This window comes from Hesperophylax consimilis, chromosome 4 (assembly GCF_061612785.1).
Source record: "Hesperophylax consimilis isolate HC1 chromosome 4, BYU_Hcon_1.0, whole genome shotgun sequence".
NCBI classification, from domain to species: Eukaryota; Metazoa; Arthropoda; class Insecta; order Trichoptera; family Limnephilidae; genus Hesperophylax; species Hesperophylax consimilis.
Window position 1 is genome coordinate 40,638,739 of NC_142839.1, and position 24,513 is coordinate 40,663,251.

General features: G+C 35.8%; 1 protein-coding gene across 1 annotated transcript in view; it reads right to left on the reverse strand.

Annotated features, from left to right (window-relative positions):
* Nucleotides 1-1,552: 1,552 nt before the first annotated feature.
* The window catches only part of dbo (Kelch-like protein diablo), a 34,037-nt gene continuing 11,076 nt past the window's right edge, over nucleotides 1,553-24,513 (reverse strand). The window contains exons 8-13 of the mRNA XM_089630969.1: nucleotides 23,401-23,602; nucleotides 21,013-21,156; nucleotides 18,992-19,144; nucleotides 18,370-18,559; nucleotides 5,050-5,240; nucleotides 1,553-3,473 (exon numbers count right to left, since the gene is read on the reverse strand). Of these exons, the coding sequence (XP_089487095.1) occupies nucleotides 3,449-3,473; nucleotides 5,050-5,240; nucleotides 18,370-18,559; nucleotides 18,992-19,144; nucleotides 21,013-21,156; nucleotides 23,401-23,602 (905 nt within the window). The 3' untranslated portion in view covers nucleotides 1,553-3,448. The remainder of the gene's footprint in view (nucleotides 3,474-5,049; nucleotides 5,241-18,369; nucleotides 18,560-18,991; nucleotides 19,145-21,012; nucleotides 21,157-23,400; nucleotides 23,603-24,513) is intronic.

Genomic DNA, 24,513 nt, shown 5'->3' on the forward strand with positions numbered 1-24,513 from the left:
TACACCAGAGCAATACTGAGAGTATCTTCCACTCTGGAACCTGCTGCAAGTATAATGTATATTATTTTAAATGAATAAATTGTGAAATAACACAAATTAATCAAATAAAGTTGACTTGCGCACGCCGGGATTTGAACCCGCAATAATACTCATTAGAATGTACTATTATTATAATCGATTAATTAATAAATCTATATTTGAAATGTGTATTTCTTATGTTTAAATTTTTGACAGATGTTTAATTTTTCAAGTATAATTATAAATTAATTTAACTAATTTATTTATATATATTTGTTAGAAACAAACAGTTTATACAATACAAAGATAGAATATAAATATATGAAGTCAATCTCTAAGACGTGAGTTTTTGAGAGAACATTCTGCCCTGATGATGGACACTGTAACATTGTCCGAAACGTTGGCTAAAGAAGGAGTTAGCGCATACACGGCATAACACCCCAAAAATAACTAACAAAAAAAAAGAGAAGAAGTTGAAAAAGGGGGAGAACATTTCAAAATTCAGAAATTGCGTGCATTTTCGAAAGTGGAAAGACAAAAGAGATGTTATGTACATTTCAACAGAATTTGAAAACAAATTTGCCACTTTTCGAAACAAAAGAGGGCAAGAATCCCAAAAGCCATTATCCATAGTCGAATACAATAGATGTCTGGAATAGATCGACAGGACCAGCTTATGGCTTATTATCCATGTGAACGAAAAACTATAAGATGGTATAAGAAAGTGTTCATTCACACACTTCAGATACTTTTGATGAACTCATACAAGTTGTACAATGAGATGTATATTACTTTCTTTATTTTATTTTATTTGATACTTGTATTTTAGTTATTATTTGTACGAAAGACAAAAAAAAATATTTGTCTATTTTGTTTGCTTTTTTTATCAAAATAAAAAGAAGAGAATAAAAAGAGTGCGACTAAACGGACGAAACCGCCCGCGCCGGCACCTGCTAAGTGATTTTCAACCGTCGTGCCGTCGGCTCCGACCGGAGTCGTAATTTTATTTTACATTTCCACTGAAAAAAAAAACTTTTGCAACGATATATTATTCTTGTAAGTATATTTAAAAACTAAAAAAAAAAAAATAATATAATGTGCATAGGCGGCAGCGAACTTGTTAATAGGAGTATTTCTACAAAAAAACCCTGTACGGTATTACATTCATACTACTTTAGTGGGTGCTCGCACTGCGATTAAACGCAGTGGTTTTGGAATTCTATTTAACGGTGGTACTGAAATAGAATTAAGTTAAAATGCAGCAGTGCGTGTTTGTACGCGGTTTGGTGTTTTCAGCGATTCCCAAACTGGATATGCTTATTAGAAATAATTGACTTGCATAGTCCGCAAACAACATTGATGGCAGATTCGCAGAAACCGATTTTGATAGGAGGTCCACTGGTAAAAATCATCAATCACCATTCTGGATTACTGAATAACTTTGCAAAGCTATTCTCTTCGCCAAGCTCTACCTCTTGAAAAATAAAACGAAATATTTGAAGAAGTATTTATCTATTTATTTCATATAGGTACATAATGTGTTAACAAAATTTTTGTACTAGAAGTGTGAATATATTCTTCGTAAAATCCAATGTCTAGGATAAACATTTTATTCTTATATGTATAATAAGAATTAATTGCCCTTAGATTTAATTATAATATTTACAAAGCACTTTTTATTACGATAATAAAGAAAAACTATATTTATATTTGGACTGAAAATGTTTAGGGGTTAATTTTAAAATGTAACCACTCATTTTTAGTATCATTAACTAAATTATTTTAATATTAGAAAATATCTGGCAGTGAGCTTTAGTGATAATAATTAACACTCTAATATGGATGTATGCCGACGGATTAATTTTAAAAGGAGACATAATGTACAAACGGGGGTGTCGACATACACACCGAGAGCCAAGGCAATTTATGTGACATTCCAAACCGGTAGATAAAGGACTGATTCACACATTAAACAGAGGCTTACCGTTGATAGCTCCGTTGCATTCGCTCTCCCCTAATCATAAATGAAGCATGTATCAGAGAGAGATGTTACGGGGGAGCTCTCAACAACAGGACCACTGGATGAATCCTTAGTCGCCAACTAATTCAATGAAATTGTACCCTTCATCGGGCATATTGAATAGAAGATTAGTATTATGAAGATTAGCAAAAGTTTTCGATGCGCCAGTAATACCCGTCAATAATGACAGATCTTTAAAACAAAATTTCTAGCATAATAAATTCTAGAGCAGAATCAAAATTATCCAGAAACCAATTGTTCAGATGTCTAAGGTTGTATTGTGTATATAACAGTATTGCACGGAGAACCCGAAGCTATTAATAAGTATGTTCACTACAGGAAAAAATGTGCAGGATGATAAAAACAATAAAGACACAATCGAAGATCCTATATAAGTGTTCACATTTTAAAAGGTTCATTTATCGGTATCAGTTCAGTTCATTATCTGAAAAACTGAAGTAAAGAAAATCATCTAGAACCCACATAAATAGTTATTTTTGAATCTCTATGAACACCTCTAATGAGATTATCCTGGTCTTATTATTAGCACGGATAATAAGGATTCTACTTCAGTAATTAAATAAGTAATGCACAAGAGTCCCAACTGCTCCCAACCCTCTAGAGCCAATGATACTATAGCATCCCTTGTGAGGCTGAAGGTGGTGGTGAGGGGAACAACCTGGCTATTTAAATTTGGCCAAACACGGCTACTGCCATTTCAAGCCACTTCAAGTACGTTTCAATTCTGAATGGTGGTCTTTCAGCATTCCACTCTGGAACGTGCCAGAAATATACTTTATTTACATATTATTTCAAATAAATAAATTGTGAAATATATAGCTTTAATTAAATATTGACGATAATATTAGCGTTTTTTAAATGAAAATTTGAAACAGAAAAATCAGAAAAGGTACGGTCACATCTGGGACTTGAATGGGATGCGACCGTATCTTTTCTGATTCAAATTTTCGTTTAAAAATTGCTAACATTATCTTCCATTTTTAAATATTAAGAAATTTTAGGTTTTACTCACTAAGTTATTCCAAAAAACATAATTACTTGCGCCGGCCTGGATTAAAACCACGATCTCTGGAATCGTAGCTGAAATATTGGTTTCATGTAAGTTAAATTAATAAATGGTGTAAGTTTTTGGCTTCGCCGATTGCTTGAATTTACTACTGAAATGAATTGTATGAATTAGTCAGCTGGTGATAGTAGCACCGTGTTGTTTTAGTGTGAATCAGTCATTTTACATTATTAGTTGAACTCTTCATGCGTGAGATTACAGATCTTCAGATCGGAACAGGAAGTTGACGCTCGTTACAGTATTTATTTGACTAAATTATAACTATATATGTAAATGTATAAAGCTTCGAAAGCTGCTTGTCTCAGAGAGATGACGTAAGTAGTTTACACCACAGAGTCTTTGCGAGTCCTGCAAAAAAAAACATATTTATTAAAACAAATATAAATAATAAAGCCAATTTTACAGAAATCGTGGAAACAAAAACCAAATGACATTTTTAGTCTCTAAATACTTTTAAGTGTAAAACATAGGTATACATTTTCATCAAATGGCCAAGATGCAGTGTTGTTTGTTCATTTAATTTTTACAGATAGAGGATGGTTTATTGAAAAAAATCTTTGTGCACATACAAAGGAAATCGACAAAACTCTGGTAACAATAATAAAAAGCCCGCGTGTGTGTGCGTGATTGCCACTAAAAGTTGATAGAATGCATTGTAATCGACAAAAAGTTTCAGCTCAATCGGATGTTGGAAAGTCCGTTGATTTCCGCTTCCAAGATTTACATTCATTCTGTGGAAGGGGAAGGCTGATTAGGAGAGGAAGGTTGGAGTACCTGGTTATTCAGATCTAGTCACTAAACATGATGGTGTGTAATAGATACATAAGGGAAATGTTATAACCGAAGCAGAAGTGGAAGCGGATATTATTTTATTTTATTTTTCGGATGCATAATTGATATCGAGGGTGGAATCGTTAATAATGGAATAATTAAACAAATTTGTACGATGAAATCTGGTGTAATATGCATTTTAATTTCAATGTTCTAAATTTAACAATGGCAAGATATAGGTATTTAACCACTCAGAACATTAGAACGTCAAAAGACGTAAATATGATAATAGCGGTCAAGACATTAGAACGTCTTTTCACGTAAACGCGCGAGATTTTACAAAAATCGATTTATTTCCATCACTAGTATACGGATTGCCATGATTTAAAAAACAGAGTATCGATAATGAATAACGCTACGCGTCTGTATTCAAGAATATCTATGGAACGTAGAGGTGCATTATCAAAGCCGATTGGATCTGTCATCTTGTTCGTTCATAATTTATTGCGTTTCTAAATAATTTATTAAAAACATTTTAGTTTGGACGGTTAATATTTTTAGGTGACTAATAGTTTTTAATTATATTTCTTCAATATATAAAGTGTTATTTCTTAATGATACTCAGAAAAAAGTACATTTTTCACGGCTTTGAAATAATGGTCAGCGATTTTTACATATTTTTGACGTTTTCATAAAATGTATATTTAGAAACGCAAATATTTACGTATAACAACACAATACGATAGTGGATTTCATAATCTTTCCAAAACATTTTTTAGAATGAGGCTACGTTTCCCAAAACGGGAGTTATGAAGCTTTTAGCAAAACTCGTAAATAACACAAACATTTTCACGTTTTGACAGTTCTCAAAGGAACACACAGTAAATAAAAGTCTTTGTCTGAGAGGTTAACCAAAAGAAATTTTGCCGCTTTTTCACACAATAATTGGCGGCATATGAGGAAACAAAATGTACGAAACGGCATACACTTAGGGAGTAACTTAGTTAATATAATTAATAATCCAAAAAACAAAACAAATCACGAAAGGTAGTGGCTCGTTTAGTTACCCCGCCACCCGCTCCCGCTCCCTGCCACGGCACACAAGCCCTGCTAATGTTGGTAAGGAACCAAGGAAGCAGAGGTCATTGCTTACCATATATAATTGTTGTCAGTGTGCGGCGCCCGCATGACGCCCACGCCTCCCCCGAGGCGCCGGTAGTTCATGGCCCCGCAGAGGCGCCACTGGTTGGACTCAGGGTCAAACACCTCGATGGACTTCAAGTAGGCAGTGCCGTCGAAACCTCCCACGGCGTACAGCTGTCCGTTCACCACGGCCAACCCAACCTGACCACAAAAATAACATACATTGTCGTATGGCCCTTAAAACAGGTCCATCAAACATTAAAATCTGCGTCGCAAAACTTTAAAACCAAAAATGCTCAGAAAAATTTTGTGAGTAAAGATTTTTTTAATATGTACAAAAATTAAAGACTTAAAAAAATGTTTGTTCATTCATTAGTTCCTAATTCGGGCACTTGCGAAGTTAAGTGTAACATTTTTTATGCCAGTCGAATTACTACCAGAAGTACTGTATTTTGATTAGATCACCTACCCAAGTCATTAGTAAATAATAGCGCAGACCCAGGAAAAATCAAGAGATGAGATAATATAATTCCAATTAAAAAAACAATACTTTATTGCATGTGTGAATTAATCTTCACACAAGCAGTTCCGATTTTGAAAATGACACTTAAATTCAAAGGGTATTTGAGTTCATTGAATGTGAATAATTCACACAGGAATAACACACATCACATACAACCGTATTTAGTGTGTGTGATGTAACGTATGCAATTTTAGGTAGGTACATTCCAATGTTTAAAAGGAAACGGTAGAGCTGAGATCTCATCTCAAGATTGTGGGAATAATTTCCTGTCAAGTAAGTTAAGTGATCATAAATAAAAGAGTGAGTTCTTAATGGAAAATATATTGAAACATCAAAAGCAACTACAAAGGAGTACAGATGATAAACATGTAATCATAGAAATAAATATAGGCACATACCCGATGGACTCTTGAATTAAACTAAACTAACTTAACGTGAAACGAAAGAACGACAACGAATGGCGAACGAAGACTTGCTCTCGGCAGCGGGGAACGGACCCGGGACGGAGGCCAGGACATCCTTCTCTTAGTGGAAGCAGGAGGACGCATCTCCTTCAATGGACGCCTGCAGGGGCATCAGGCCTGCAGCACGTGGTAGTCGACCAGACTCTTCAACGGAGCCAAGACAGCAATCCGTGTTCTTGGTGGCAGCGGGAGGACAGCAACTCCCTCAATGGACGCCTGCAGGGGCATCAGGCCTGCAGCACGTGGTAGCCGACCAGGCTTGTCTTACATACTTCGGGAACAGCAATCCGTTCCTTCGCGACGCGGGAAAACTCAGCCATCAACTACTAGCCATAGCTAGGACCGATCCATTTACGGTTTCAGTTCCGAAACACGAGTATACAAATATGACCAACGGCCAACACTGGATGAAAAGCGGGATTCCATAATCCCCACTAGAAATAATAATCAACACGAACTATTCGTGAAAGGATAAACACCCCGCGCCTTTTTTTAAAGAAATAATAACTCCTATTCACATGATTAACTCAGATTGAAGCCCCTTTGAAGGAGAGTGACTGGCTCCACCGGTCAGCAGCCTTGGCTGACCGGGGAGGAAGTGACCATAAACAAAACTCTACTTCCTTCCTTCAAAATATTGCCAAAGTTCGAAAAAATACCCATAGACAAAATAAACCCAATTAAGCAATTAAGCAAGAACTTCTCTTGTCACAAATATTTATGTGACAATTCCCCCCTTCCCACAAAATGTTTGCCCTCAAACATGAACAACTAAGACCACTAACAAACTAAACTATGAGTCCAACAGGTGTCTAGAAAAATGAAAACATAAACAATAATTAGTAGTTATAATAACAACTTAGAATTAAGTTTCTTAAAAACTAAATTTCTTAAAAATAAATTTCTTAATAATAAAGAAAAAAAACAAGATCACTTTTCCTTGCACAGGAAATCAAGGCCAATTTGGCTTCACTTTAGGGTGGTTAAACAGCCCTCACTTACACTGAATTTACGCTATAATTAAATAGCAAAATGAGAAACCTATCTAACTAAGTCCATCCGGTTTAACAGTCTTATGACAAAAATCTTATGACAACATTCTTATGACAAAACTTAAAATTAAACAATACTTAAAATTAAACAATCACAGATAATGAAAATATCTTTATAGATATACATTTTTTTTTACAATTCAGAACAATGGAGTTCATAGTAGGCAAAATTAGTACACAAGAAAATACTTTTCTGTGTTATTAGTAGTATAGAAACAGTTTACAAACTGTCTATTAGACGTGACCAGAGTAGGGGTTTGTACTGGATTATTTATCCATCATTTTTTCTTATCGTTCGTTATTGAACCAGGATTTACAATTCCGAAGAAATACCAATAAGTAACAGAGTCTTCAAACAAGAATAATATTCAAATTATTCTTTTTGCGAAAGTCAAATCAGGTCAGGTTTATAAAACTATAAATACCTGCCGATCAAGGTGGACAGAATAGGGTTTACATAACACAATACCTATCTATTTATCAATCAGTTCATGACCAAAGTCAAATGGTACTAAAAAGCAAAACAGAAACTAGTAAGTTAAGCTCATACCTTAGGATATACAAAAATCCATATAACAACCTGCAGCAAACACTCAACAGAGTGACATTGATTGTAAAAGAAAAGAGACCAAGGCAATACCCAAGCTGGCATTCCTTAAAAGAACACTCCAAGTGTAGACAAAACGTCAGCATTTCTTGTACAAACAAAACAAAATTGTGTGATCAACTATGGCTTTCAGTGAGTTGACACTATTCGAGGGGTGATCAATCCAAAATTTAATGAATGACACTAGTAATACTTAATTTATAGTCTAATACTGGTATTAACAGTAAGACTCTAATGTTTATCACATTTAGACTTAAAAACTAAACAGAAACACACTTTCCTGTATTAGAGGCAAAGTGATAATTCCAAAGGAATTAATTACTAGTTAAGCACGCCAAAGCAGTACTTACTTTGTTAGAGACAAAACAACTTTCTTATGAACTAAGACTTATTTAAAGAACTTTTAGGAAAGCTATACCATACTTAAAGTTTATGAAATACAAACTAACAATAAAAGAACTAACAGAACTTTTGTGCATCAGAAAGTAGCTCAAGTCTCTGAAACACAAAATTCCAAGATATACATTCTCAAGTTCCCTGGAGGTTCAATGGGCCGATAAAAGGGCCTCCAGTGGACTAAAAAAGAAGGGCTTAAACTTAAAAATAAAAACATTACAACATAATCCGTTATACAGACGGAACCAAGAAATAAATCAATGTGTGTGCATGTATGTAACTAAGTGTATTATAACCAATATAATCAAATATTTGAAACTACCAAAATCTCGAAACTAGTGTATGTCATCAATAACAAGAAAAAACATAGTAACGAAGAAAAGAAAGACTTAACAAACAAAATTTGGGCGCCAGTGACCACAAGGATCACGTTCCAGTTTACCGAGGGTAAATAAACGGTTTATCGTCGATAAACTAGATTTTAGTGTCCGTACTGAGCACAAGAAATGAAGGTACCAAACTCCAAATCATGAGAACAGAACAGTCACAAAAGAAACAAATGCCATAATGTGAAGGGTTGGTAGGCCTACACACTAAAACATTAGCTTCCTTAAAGGAAAAAAAAACAAAACTAATCTACCCGAACAATATCTTTTACGTGAAAATTGCCTACAATTTTACCTTGCATATCTGCCAAGGTGTATACTAAATCTGAAACTTTATTTTTTATAACATTACGCACGAATCTTGGTGCCAACTTATGAGAAAAGTAATCCGGACCACTGGATTGAACAAAATTCTTCCTCCAAACGACATCACCTATATCATAAACCACGGATTTACGGCGTAAATTATAATGTTGGGCATTCTTTTTAAAGGCCTGTACTAATGCATTTGAAACTTGTTCATAAATAGGAACTAAGTCTTCCAACTTCTTTGCAAAACCGGCTCTAGACTGATCTAAAGGTATGTCCGTGGGACTAGAAGAAACATTAAATTTATGTAAATTACCGTCAATAATTTGTTCCCTGCCGTGCATGAGGAAAAAAGGCGTGAAGCCTGTAGCAAAATTAACAGAATTATTCAAGGCTGACTGTATCTGAGGCAGAAATCTAGACCAATTACGATGGTCAGACTCGGTCAAGATAGACAAAGCAGTCCCGACAGTTTGGTTATATCGCTCGACTACATTGTTTTGCGGGGTGTAATACGCGTTATAAAAAGGCATAGGAACATTATAATCGGACAACAATTGTTTAAACTCTTTTGAAATAAATTGTTTACCATTATCACACACAAAGGTTTGAGGAACACCGTGAACCAGAAAAATGAATTGTTCAACATTTTTTACAATGCTTTTAGCAGTAGCATTTCTTAGCGGAAAAATCCAAGTGTATTTCGAAAAGACGTCAACAACCGATAAAATATACATAAATCCCGCGTAACTACGTGGAAGAGGACCAACAAGATCGATAGACAACATTTGCATCGGTCTGTTGACTATTTTAGGATTCGTAGAAATACCCGCCGGCGCTGATGTATTTATTTTATGTGCTTTGCACGTTTTACACTTATTAACAAATTTTTTGACATCATTGTACAAACCCGGCCAAAAATAACGTAGTTGGACTTTTTTATATGTTCTGAATACACCTGGGTGGCAAGAATTAATAGACTCGTGTTCTTTACTTAAAATTGCGTTACGGTCCTCAAAAGGCACAACCAACTTCCAGGCTGTATCCTCCTGCAAATCGAAACGAGATTTAGAATGTCTAAATAAACAATTATCTTTAATTTGGAAATTATTGAATCGTTGTGGATTATTCATACAATTGGAAAACAAATTATTATACCAACTATCAGAAATTGTAGGCGTAGAATCTAAGGCAGCAACGGTAAAATCATCTTTACGAGAAAGAACATCTGGAACAGTATTCAATTTTCCTTTTCTGTGCACCACATCAAAAGAATACTGAGAAAGACGCGTAGACCAACGAGCTAGTCTACCAGTTGGATTGGACAACGAAACCAACCACTGCAAACTGGAGTGATCCGTTACCACTGTGAAATGAACTCCTTCTACGTAAGGCCTGAAATGATTCACCGAGTCTAACACCGCAAGGAGTTCGCGCTCCGTAACGCCATAGTTTCTCTCGTGAACATTTAAACACCTAGAGAAAAAAGAAACAGGATGTTCTTCACCGTCGAACACCTGGGTAAGCACGCCGCCGATTCCAACGTTGCTCGCGTCGCAATGTATAGTAAAGGGCAAAGAAAAATCTGGGCAGCTAATAACGGGAGCAGAAGTAAGAGCTTTTTTTAATTCTTTAAACGCGTTTTCTGCTTCTGGAGACCATGAAAAATTACTTATTCCCATTCTAGAACCAGTGAGTTTAGTCAACGGGGCCGCAATAGTAGAGAAATCTTTAATAAAACGCCTGTAATAACCGCACAGACCTATAAAAGCTTTAATTTGTTTAGAATTTTTAGGGGTAGGGTACGTTCGAATACATTCTAATTTAACGGGGTCTGTACGAAGACCTTTCGCGTCTACGATATAACCTAGATATTTCAACTCTTCTTTACAAAACTCACATTTTTTGAGGTTAACTGTTAGGCCCGCATCTCTTAAACGTTCATAAATTTTAATCAAAATCTTCAAATGTGATTCAAAATTCTCTGAAATAATAATCAAATCATCGAGATAGCAAAATACGTTCTCGTCGAACTCAGGACCAAAAAGGGCATCCACAAGACGCTGCAATTCGCTGGGAGCATTCTTAAGACCAAATGGCATCCTCACAAATTCAAATAAACCGTGGCCTGGTACAACGAAAGCCGTTTTAGGACAGGATTCCTTATCCAAGGGAATCTGCCAAAACGATTTGGACAAATCTATTGATGAAATAAAACGAGCACCCCTAAGTTTATCTAAAATACGTGAAATATACGGAAGAGGATAGGAATCAGCCAGAGTAACGCTGTTCAAGCGCCTTGAGTCCAAACAAAATCTGACAGAACCATCCTTCTTAGGGACAATCAAAACTGGGTTTGACCAAGCCGAACGAGAACGACGGACAACACCTAAATCCAACATTTCTTTTAATTGAGCTTCTAGTTGCTTCTGACGAGTTTGAGACAAAGGATAGTAACGCTGCTTAATAGGATCCCCTGTTGTCTTTATTTTATGACGTACCAAATGGGTTTTTCCTAAACCTCGTTCTTCGAAAGAAATCGACTTGAACTTAAATATAACCGAATTTAACTTTAGATTGTCTTGAGGGGACAGCAAGGAAGCTGATGTTAATTTACGAACCTCACTGACAACATTCCCAAAATCAACATTGCTGTCAACTTTTGGAAACAACTGAGGGGCCACGTCAAATTGCTTCCAAAAGTCAACTCCCAAAACAATTGAAGAGGACAGAGACGGAATTATAAAAAAATTAATATATTTTTTAATATTATTATAAAATACCAATACTCGCATGGTACCAATTATATCCTGACGTTTGCCATCCGCGGTGGTAACGTAAGAATCTAATTTCTTTAACTTAAATCCTAGACTTATGAAAAAATTATAAACAGAACCCCCGAAACAACTGACAGATGCTCCACTGTCTAAAAGTCCTGAAAAAACCAAATTCTTAATTTTAATATTAACATGTGGTCTAACATCTTGTCCACAATCAGCTAACGGCAAACATGCGTCCATGTTGCGCGTGGAAAACTTAAACTTAGATTTATTACTAGAAACTGCCGACGACCCCTTATCACCCTTGTGCACAGAATGCAAAAGATCGTTGGCTAGTTTTTTGAATTATACTTATTTGCGTCATTATGCTTAAAAGAGTCCCTTTTCCATTTTTGACAAAATTGTTTCGTATGTCCCTGTTCTTTACAATAGAAACAATTAAAAGTTTTCTTACTATTAGAAGAAGAACTTGAAGAAGACGCGCGTGGAGAAAAGGAAGCCTGATTATACTTAACACGTGGAGAAAACGACCCTTGAGCTTGAGGCGGATACGACGGTTGAGAATACGGAACCCGATTCGAATACGACGATTTATGAAAAGAAACTCGCGGAGAAGGATTAAAGTGTGGAGCGGGTTTTTCTACCGAAGGTTTATCAAATTTACTGCACACACTTACTAGGGCTGAAAGACTCTTATCCGAGAAATAAGCAACGGCCAAGGCGTATTTAGGTAGGAGACTGTCACAGACTAAGTCTACCAATTGTTCTTCCGAGAGCGGAACATCCAACCTCAAGTTTGCTAATTGAACATCTTCAACATATTCCACCACAGCTTGATTAAACTTTTGCTTCATAGCGAACAAGGCTTTTAAAGCTTCCGTTTGGTTGGTACAAACGTCAAAACGGGAAATGAGGAGCTTTTTCAAAGTTGACCAAGACAGAGAGTCGTCAAAAATAGTCCTAAACCAAGAAAGAGCTCTTCCCTCTAGGAGGTCAGAGAAAGCGGTAACAACCGAGGACAACTCCACCTTCCGGCTTCTAGATAGTTCTTCAATTCGTAAAATGAAATCTCTGACGTCCGAAGACCCAGAAAATTTTAAACCCCAAGAATGGACAGAAGAAGAAGTTGAAGGAATAGCCGACTGATAATAATTATTAATTATAGTTTTAGTATTTTCTGAAGAAACTGTATTATCATCCCCCACATCTATATTAGAACCACCCCCAACTTTCAGACTTTTATTAAAGGAGCGAGCCTGTTCGCGCATACTGGATAGAGTAGCTTCCGGAACGATGTTACGATCCGATAACAATTTAATCATTTCCTCCTTCGTCACCCCATTAATATCCGAAATCGCCATCTTTGTTAAACTGGAGAAAATGATAATTAGAAATTAAATAATTATTCTTTAATAAGAATAATAACTTAAATGTAATAATGAGATATAAATAATAATTTATTTATAACAGATCAATTACCAAACACCCTATACAAGTCAACTCGAAAAGTAGAAATTGTTTACACTAATACGCGTCAAAACAGTGCCGCCAACGTATTCTCCAAATAAATCAGTGCCGCCAAGCGACGATATACGAGTACTCCAAGTACAATTAAGAATCAAGGACAACTACTTTATTGTAATTTAATCAAAAAAACAATTATCCAAATTGTTATAATAATTGATGTAGATGATGATGATGCTCTTTATTAAAAAATTACACGTCGTTATTTTCGATTAAATACACCGCAAAAAAAAAAAATAACGAAGTCTTGTGCAGACATTGACAGTTATCCATGTTTGTAAACAATGTAGTATTTACTAGTGCCTAATGTCAGATGACACCACAACAACATATTCAATAATGACAGAAGTGCGCTGTCATTGAAAAATAACCATGAAAAGTCTCGTTACCATTTTTGTATATGAAATGGTAATATCATATAAAAGATTCTTTGAAAAAGGTATTTCATTATAAAATAACAATATTGAACATTATTTGCATGTTTATGTTTCATCATGATAGATGACAAATGTCAATGTACACATTTTGACAGATAGTATTTTTAGAATGTAAACAAGTTATTTGTTTTGATAGTAATTGTGATAGTAATAAGGTAGGTAATTTATTTTTGACAAAGTCGTAATTTAAATGTGTACTGGATTCATAAAAACTTGAATATTACTGTGCAAATATATTTAAAAAGTAAGTATTGTACGTAGTACATAGTATTATGTTTGACACTACATTGATATTACTATCAATAATTATGATTTACTTACGAATAACTTGTAACAAAGTATTTCGAAAGTATCAAAAGGATATTTAAATTGTGTTTACGTTGGAATTTGTATTTACCCAGGAACGTAAACAAAACTACATATTATGATAACACAGAATATACCGAACTATATTTTGTAGCAAATAATAATGAAAGGTTTTACTAATCATTATTCAATTCGTATTGCGTATAAACAAAGATGTTTAATCAAGTTATTATTAATCAGTATGACAGGTACGAAACAAGTTTTAACCTTCAAAATTTTGACAACTAATCTTGTTCATAGATCAACAAGAGAATCATAGACAATCGATATTATATTTTAAGAAAAAATAATAATTAATTTACTCAAACACTCGAAAACTTCTAACTTCATCAGTAATAAGTTGTCTATGATCAAACAATGAAAAGTTCTTTGCAATACAATGACATTTCAAAATGCAAACAACATAATTATTATAGGTTATGTATGAGGATACATGAACATAACATTAATATTAAAGGTCAATAGTAGACATTATGATGTGAATGTAAGTATGGAAATGCTAAGTGCACACACATTGATTCAACTCTAATATTATCAACTAGTATTAATGAAAACCCAACTTGACATGACAGAAAAAAGGATACTGCACCGAAAACGAAATATTTTAAACGTTGGGCGCCAAATGTAACGTATGCAATTTTAGGTAGGTACATTCCAATGTTTAAAAGGAAACGGTAGAGCTGAGATCTCATCTCAAGATTGTGGGAATAATTTCCTGTCAAGTAAGTTAAGTGATCATAAATAAAAGAGTGAGTTCTTAATGGAAAATATATTGAAACATCAAAAGCAACTACAAAGGAGTACAGATGATAAACATGTAATCATAGAAATAAATATAGGCACATACCCGATGGACTCTTGAATTAAACTAAACTAACTTAACGTGAAACGAAAGAACGACAACGAATGGCGAACGAAGACTTGCTCTCGGCAGCGGGGAACGGACCCGGGACGGAGGCCAGGACATCCTTCTCTTAGTGGAAGCAGGAGGACGCATCTCCTTCAATGGACGCCTGCAGGGGCATCAGGCCTGCAGCACGTGGTAGTCGACCAGACTCTTCAACGGAGCCAAGACAGCAATCCGTTTTCTTGGTGGCAGCGGGAGGACAGCAACTCCCTCAATGGACGCCTGCAGGGGCATCAGGCCTGCAGCACGTGGTAGCCGACCAGGCTTGTCTTACAGACTTCGGGAACAGCAATCCGTTCCTTCGCGACGCGGGAAAACTCAGCCATCAACTACTAGCCATAGCTAGGACCGATCCATTTACGGTTTCAGTTCCGAAACACGAGTATACAAATATGACCAACGGCCAACACTGGATGAAAAGCGGGATTCCATAATCCCCACTAGAAATAATAATCAACACGAACTATTCGTGAAAGGATAAACACCCCGCGCCTTTTTTTAAAGAAATAATAACTCCTATTCACATGATTAACTCAGATTGAAGCCCCTTTGAAGGAGAGTGACTGGCTCCACCGGTCAGCAGCCTTGGCTGACCGGGGAGGAAGTGACCATAAACAAAACTCTACTTCCTTCCTTCAAAATATTGCCAAAGTTCGAAAAAATACCCATAGACAAAATAAACCCAATTAAGCAATTAAGTAAGAACTTCTCTTGTCACAAATATTTATGTGACAGTGACTGTACAAAAAATTCTTCTTCTTCGATGGCGCTACAGCCCATATCGAGCTTTGGCCTCCTGCAACAGTCGCCTCCAACTCCTCCTGTCCTCAGCGGCTGACTTCCAGTTTGTCACCTGGAGAAGCTGTGCTGCATCCCCTCTTACCTCATCTTCCCACCTCAGTCTGGGTCTTCCCACTTTTCTCTTTCCACCTGGGTGACCAGTCAGAATTCTTTTTGGGACGCGTGTATCCGGCATTCTCTGTACATGCCCAGCCCATCTCAGCCTGAGGAGTCTCATGTGTGCAGAGATGCTAGGGGCCTTATATATATCGTACAATTCTATATTGTGCCGGATACGCCACTGTTCGCCCTCTTTCACGGGTCCACATATTCTTCTCAGCACCTTTCTTTCAAAAGTATCCAGCATTTCAGCCATCTTTACCGTCAGTGTCAGCGCCTCACATCCATATGCCAATACAGTTCTTACAATGGTCTTATATATGGTTATTTTGGTTTTTCTGTGGACACTACGTGACTTAAACACTGGCAGCAAAGAGAAGTATGTTTTGTTGGCTGCTGTGATTCTCCTTCTGATTTCTGCTGGATCCTCATTGTTCTCTGTCAGGCTGGAGCCCAGGTAGGTGAATTGATCGACCACTTCATATGAGTAGTTGTCTTTAAATAGTGCACTACTTCTTCTTCTGTGTGAGGGGTTCCTGCTCTGTACCATCATTTTTGTTTTGTCACCATTAACTCGCAGTCCTACTTCCCGCGCCGCTGTTTCTAAAGGGTCGAAGACCTCCTTAATGGCTGAAATTGATCTTCCGACAATGTTGATGTCATCCGCATATCCGACAACTTGACTGCTCTTGAAACAAATATTGGAGCCAGTGTCTATTAGTGTTTTTCGTATTACATGTTCGAGCACAATGTTGAAGAGAGTGGGAGCCAGACTGTCCCCCTGTTTAAGTCCCTGTGATACTGTAAATTCTTCCGACAATTCTCCGTCTATTTTGACCTGACATCTTGAGTCTGACATTGTGGCTTTTATGAGCCTAACCAATTTAGGTGGAATCTGGAATTGTAGTAGTATGTCATATAGACACTCCCGATCTATGCTATCATATGCTTGCTTGAAATCAATGAATAGTTGGTGTATGTCTATGTCAAATTCCCAGCACTTTGCCAAGATCTGTCTGACGGTGAACAGTTGGTCTGTTGTGGATCTACCTGTGCGGAAGCCTGCCTGATACTCTCCCAGTAGGTTTTCTGCATATTTATCAATTCTTTGTTTCAGTATCATGGTGTAGATTTTATATGCTGTGCATAGGAGTGATATTCCTCTATGATTTTCGCATTTTAATTTGTCACCTTTCTTGTGAATTGGGCATATTATGCTTATTTGCCATTCCTCTGGGATTTTTCCCAGTGTCCATATTTTAGTTATTAAATTGAGTAGCAGATTTCTCAGATGCTCATTTCCATATTTGAACAACTCTGCCGGGAGGTTGTCTTTCCCAGGTGATTTGTTGTTTTTAAGTTTCTTTAGTGCAGCATTTATTTCTTGCATTGTTGGTGGATTCGCTGATTCTTCATTACTTGATTCAGTGGGGATGTTGGCAGGGTGACTTCTCAGGTCGCTATTAGGGTTGAGAAGTTTATAGAAGTAGTTTTTCCACACTGTTTTTATTCGTTCCTTATCTGATATAATTGATCCATCAGCGTCTTTGCATAGTGTTGTATTCGGTTTGAAACCCTTCTTGAAGAAGTTTACTCCCCTATATGCTTCTCTAGGATTATTATTGACAAAGTCCTGTTCCATTTTTAGCAGTATATCATTCAAGAATTTTCTTTTCTTTCCCCGTATCAGCTTATTCGTTTCTTTTCTCGCTTGTTCGTACGCCTGTCTTTTGTTTCTTGTTGACGTTTCCAAGTACTTCTTTCTGAGTACAAAAAATTACCTTACATTATTGTGTTATTACTGTGTGAAGTTTTTTGTGACAAAATGAATTGCAATCTTTGGAACAGAAACGTTACGTGGGAATGTTCTATGTACCAGTATTTTAACCTTTTGAACGCGTTAATTTGCTCCGTTTTATCTATACCCGTACGCGGTACATATTTTCAAATACCTATGCACGCAATTAAATGTCAAATTATAGCATTATGGCATGATTTATTGGACTATATAGACAGAACAGATTATTCTCCACAATATGAAAACAAATCCTCGTGTGTCAACACTCTTAGATGTTTATAAAAACAAAAACATAAAATTTCATACAAAGACGTACCGTATCTTTTGAATGTGGTCCCGCCATTCACTCGGCGTGTGTGTACTTAGGCCACTGCGTTGATAGACACAATTGGGACACCATGATCACTTATCATTTTTAGTTATGAAAAGTTATGAATGACATACTAGTACTAACGCCATCCGTTGACAAAAATGTAAACTAAAGGACTAAAAGGCGCGAAGAGGCGCACTTGATTATCGATCTTTTTTTATGAAATACAATTTTATTTTTGAGAAATTCTTGTAGATGTCAGCATCGTGATAGTTCTACGAATGTCCAAGTGAGCAAGAAATTCATTTATGACGAAAGAGCGCTGGAATATCGGCCGTCAAAGTTTCCGTATCAACTGTTGATACAGCCGCGTGTGAGTATGGACTTTTTGCCGTAACAACAGTTGATACTCCCGAGTGCAAAGAGTTAATAGAAGATACTCGTTATTTCGATAATAATCGTTAGATTAACTAGCGTTATTGATCCCTTCGACATGTCGAGAAAAGCCGAGAAATATTAAACACACAGTCATTTTCTAAGATACTCATAAATAAATAAAAATGTTTCTTACGCCGCTTCTTCTAGAGGTCATGGCAACGATAGGGCTCCATGTGTTGGTGTGCGGGTTGTACCTCTCGGCGCTGGATAGTTCCATGCAGTCATCGCGCCCGCCCACGGCGTAGATCAGGTTGTTGAACACGGCGCAGCCCAGGTGCTTGCGACGGGTGGACATGGGACTCACCACTGACCACTTGTTTTGTCTGAATCGAGAACAAAAATCGAACATAAGTAAAATATGTAAAACTGAAAATATTTACAATTATGTACAAGTTGGCATAAATTACAGTAACATCGTCTGATTTCAAAGAAATGATTGTATGTCCGCGTGTGTGTGCGTGATTGCCACTAAACTTGATAGAATGCATTGTCACTGACAACAAGTATATCTGCCGAGTTTCAGCTCGATCGGATTTCGGAAAGTGGGTAAAGTTTCGCTTCCAAGATTTGCATTCATTCATTCCCAAAAACAAAAGTGAAATTCAAATAGATGTGTTTTGATGAATCTTCTAAAATTGTCATGTACAGAAAGAAGAATCTTTGAATGTCAATTGAAGGTACATAATACACATTATTATTGTAAGGAACATGATAATCATCACAGTGCAAATATGTATCTTATGTGAGGTGCTAACCTAGGATCGTATCTCTCCACAGTGTTGAGTGGGCACTGTCCATCAGAGCCCCCGATGGCGTAAAGGTATCCCCCAAGAACCGCCACGGCTACCCCCAGCCTCCTGGTGGTCATGGCACTTACCTTGCACCACTTGTTCTCTTTGGGATCGTACCTGCAAATTGAGGAGGCAATCATTGATAAACACCCAATAAACAAAATGAAAACAAAAACAAATAAAATTTCAATTAAAAATTTTAAAATTAATAACAAACTTGGTTTATACCACTTTTTAAAATCAAGAATAATTTTGCTATTATTGAAGAATTGAAAATATAATTTTGGTAGTGTTTGCATAGCAACAACTTTTCAGTCAACATCCTAAAATTAAAAAAAAATCATAATTCTTACATATTAATTATTCTTTTATATTTTCAGTATATATTAATGAAATTAACTACGCCGCTGTTCTTAAAATAGTTGATGGTGTAATGGTTTCCTTCCAAGCAGTGGAATGGGGTTCAATTCTCTGCCGTGCAATTATTTATACATAATGCTTTACTAGGATTACAAGCAGGGGCGGTTCTTCCCTTAAGTCAATTGGTGTTTGACCCCCAAAATGATAAGACAAAAATAATAATAAATTATGTGCTTCAAAACAACTGGTCTTATTCATAATTTATTTGAAATGTACCGCGAAATAGCAGGGCTGCGAGCGGCGGCGGCGAGTGACAAGCAGTGACATCTATTGTCTCTAACAGAAGCTTTCATTCGCAAGTCCACACGATTCACTGGGTCAATTTAATGTCCCCGGCTTTGGCATCTTTTGTTCCTTTGCGCGCCATAGAATAAACGAGATGGCACTATGTCTTTCGTCCAAGTAAAAATTAGGTACTGAAAAAAGCTTAGGGATGCTTAGGTCATGGCCACGAGGGAGACAGCACAATGAATATTATATGTTTTAAAGAGATGGTGGCATAAACAATTGTCGGGGTTTCATTTTACACGCTTGTCGTATGTGTTACAATGGTTGTTTTTCAATTGGACAGTTTTTGAAAGGTTTGATATAATTCTTTATGTTGTTATCGATGTATAATGAAGCTGAAGAATGAAACAAAACAAAAAAAGTAAAAGTTCATTGTCAAATAGAATCGTATTGATAATGGAATTGATAAATGACAAACACCACGGAACCAGAATACGCACCCAGTATCTTTGGATACTGCAGAGGGGCTTTTCAAACTCTTATTTTATTTACTTCAAAGTTGTGCACAACTACATTAAAACGTAATATCTTTAAAATAATTTGCGGCAAATACATGGATTGTGTAATTATTTCAAAGTTGCGGACTCATGACGCACCTTCCTACAAATTGATATAGATAATAATATATGGGCATTTTTTACAATATCAAATAAAGATTAGTGAAACTTTTTTTTTCAATTTACCTACCTCGCCTGGATCGCTAGAGCCTCTGAGTACCAGATAAATCAGATGTGTAATGTGAGTAACACCATAGTCAACATGACAGACTCAAAAAGTGTTCAACGTAGCAGCCAATCTCATATAAGATTATTTCACCAATCAAATTACACCTCTTCGAGATATATAACATGTATTACTGAACCCCAGAAAGAGTGCAAGTTAAAACATACATTATTATATCATCGAAGATGACACTGATGTATTATATTTAGATTAGACATGAAGCGAAAAAACAGGTTCTGCTTTCCGACCTCCAACTCTCCCAAAGATCTAGCCAAAACTAACGATTCTGATCTATGCGCACCGCTTATCACGTACTAATAATGACACAAGTTTCAACAGGATGTTAGTACGCAGTAGCACCTCTAATCATTCATCTATGGTAGATGAATGATTTCTGTGTGATGACTAATCTTACGCAATGGAAACTTACACTCATTGTTTGCGCTTTCATGTACAAACTTTTCAATTAAAGAAAGAATTGAAAAAAACTGGTATTGAATATTATTAAAAGCACCTTAAATAACTTTAATATGCATAACATGTAAAATACTGACTTTTCCACATGATTGAGGCACTGCACCCCATCTTGTCCGCCGACAGCGTAAAGAGCTCCGTCCAACACGGCAACACCGACCGAGGTGCGACAGGAGGTGGTGGGGGCCACTTCGCTGCACCATTGATTTGTTTGAGGATCATATCTGAAAATTAAAAATTTTGTTAAAGTTTACTACAGTGGGTATCAAAGATATTAGAAGAACGAGATATGCTATGTTGGCCGCCGGACCGTAGGCGGAGTACTACCTAATTAGGGTACTTTGAATACTATCGGGACGTGTGCGCACAGAAATCTGTTCTATGTATTAGTGCGGATACCTTAGCGTAAGCGAAGGTGTGCAGTAGTATTGGTGAACAAAACCAGCGACAAAACAATTCCACACAGTATGAACTGCTCATAGCACATCTCGTTCTTCTAATATCTTTGGTGGGTATTGTAGAAAAATAATATATACCAAGTGTCAGTCAAGCTGTTGCCAAGTAGGGTACACAAAAGAGGCATTATTATTTGGAATCACAACTCGGATGCATCAGATTATTTTGTCAGGAAAAATATTATTATAGTAAATATAAATGAAAAACTTTGTTTATACTTTTTGATCAATAATAATCTACATGTTTCAAGCCAATGGCTTCTTCGTCAGGATAATGACAAATTAGTACAAATACACAAAAATATTGCTTATAATGAAAGGTGATTAATTAGTTATTATTATAAAAAATATGAATAAATTAAATTATCATAAAATAGTTAATTATTACATGTATGTATATAGAATTATTTGTATATAAAATAACACATTTAGGTATAAATCAAAAACTTTTATAATTTAACAAGAATAAGACAAGGAGTAACTAATATTTAATAACAAAAATAAGATATTGTCAATAAAGGTACCAATCGATTGACAGTAGATAACACTGTTTTTGTGGGAATATCACCTAAACGGTTATGTCATGTGATATTAATATATTTATGTACACAATAAAAAAAAGGGAAAATACATTAGCATAAAAAGCATGTACATACAGTACACGCATAACTACATTCACAGGGAAGATTTACTGAAGTCGATATTCAATGCTAAAAAAAGACCACTGTTTGGTACTATTTTTGCAGGATCACAAAATGTATTGCGGCGTATTAAATAATGAAACAATAATAATTATAAAGAGATGTTGGAATGGGTGGGGAACTTTATTCTGAGATTGAAGTATTCGGCAATATCTATATACGTGCAGGTAAATCATTTTAAAGAGACCTTTGCTTTTGTAGTGGTGTGTACTGGGTGGATAAAAAAAAAATCAATAATAATATGGTTTTGAAAGGAAGCTGAAAAAAGGAGCAACAAAACATAAAAAGAGCATTGTCAAAATTAATTGCGGCTCAAAATTTAAACAGAATTTATAAACATTAGGCACCCAGTATCCTTGGACATTGACGGTGTAAGAGGGGACTGTGGGCAGGTGTTCAAAACACTAGTTACAAAAATTTTTTTTAGAAACTTTCGATACTTATATACATTCCTTTAGAAACAATAGATTATGATTTCTTATTATATTCATAGAAATTGCTTAAGTTAAGTGATAGAAGAAAAATTTTTGATCTTATATTCTTATACAAAATTATAAATTATCAGTTGGACAGCCCTGACATATTGATGTTGATTCAATTTCATGTACCTACCATTAGATCAAGGTCCTCTAGTATGTATTATTGTGACAATTATACCACAATCTCAGGATATAACTCAGTTATAAACAGATTGCACACACTTGGGAACTTTTATGCTAAAATCGCAGATACTTTTAATATTCCCCTTGTAAAATATTAAGCTGCACTAATAACACATTTTAACACCACTTATTTTAATGAGGTCACTACATAACAGGCTATTGTCATTGCTTTTTTCTTTGCTGTTATTTTATTTGTTATGTTTTTACTAAATTTAATTCTTTAATTTTTTTCATAAAAATTTAATACTGCACTATGTATATGTAAAAAAATAAAATAAACACTTTGTATGTAAATGGCACTTGTGCCGTAAATTCTAAATAAATAGATACTGTCGGTGTACACCTGTACACTGATATCCTATTATTTGGAACTTAGCTTACTTCTGGCCAGAACCAGGGTGTTCTTGTACTTTCAGTACCTACCATTAACAAAAGTAGAAAGGAAAATCTTCAATGCGATTTTTAATCATTAATTGGGTGACAACAACGGTAACCAGATAAAATAGAGCAGTTAAAAACAAAACACGATGGAAGAATAGGTTAGGTTTGGATTTTTTCCTAAATTTTTTCTTCAATATTCTGTTTTGTCATGGAACCGACGACAAAACCCACATATTTTTTTTAATAAACTGACAATAAAATATGGTTACCTTTCAATACTGTTGAGGTAGCTCTGTCCATCATGCCCCCCCACGGCGTATAGCAGGTCGTTGAGCACCGCCACACCGACTCCGCAGCGCCGCTTGGACATGGGCGCCACCATCTTCCACTCTGACGTCTGTGGGTCAAAGCGCTCCACCGAGGCGATGGCGTCTCCGGAGCACCAGCCGCCCACCGCGAACAGTACTTCCCCTACGGATCAAAATAGACATTAGAACAATTCAATGTCAAATAAATACAGATTTTTTTTTAAAGTTACATTTAACTAAATCTATCGGCAGTTATACACTTATGCGGAGATCACATAATATGGGATCTATTAAGTTTCACTAAAATGCATACTTTTTGTTAACACATGCCACATGGTGGGATTAGATTACATTGAAAAGGTTCAAATCGTATATACATAAGAGATACAGATGAACATCTTGATAAATATACATTCAAATTTACTCACCAAATTCTTTTATCAAACTTTTTAAAAATGGAGTAAAAGTTAAATATGTTCTTCTCACTAAGTCACGTTTTGGGTACTATGAATAACACTATCAATCAATTTCTAGAATTAAAAAATATGTAGGTCCATTATTACATATTTATTGCAATTAATACACCTTTTCTATGAGATTCGTAAGATAAGTATGTCTTTAAAAGAGGTTAATGATATAATTTGGTTAGTTTATAAGTCGTTGAATCGTTATATTTATTTCCTACTAGGAAATATGAAAAATATGAAATAAACATAAATCCATGCAAAATAGAAGTAGACTTTCCATTACGAAGAAATTTAAGGAAATCATCCATAGACTATTTTTCACACTTCCTGTCAGTGTTAACTCCGCAATTCTGCAATTCCGCAACTCTGCATCGCGGAAGAAAAATGATTTTGCTGACATAAATGTAACATTTAGTAAGGTGTAAACCAAATAACTCATAGTGTGCTTTGTGCTACTTTTGCATAAAGCCACTGAATGATGGGATGTAGAAATTGAAAACTGGAAATCCTAACTTTATTTTATTTTTTTTTTTTTTACATTAACTCCACACAGGAGGCCCTGAAGAAAATAATTTCCCTCAGGGCCTATGTCATCTTTGGGGATGCT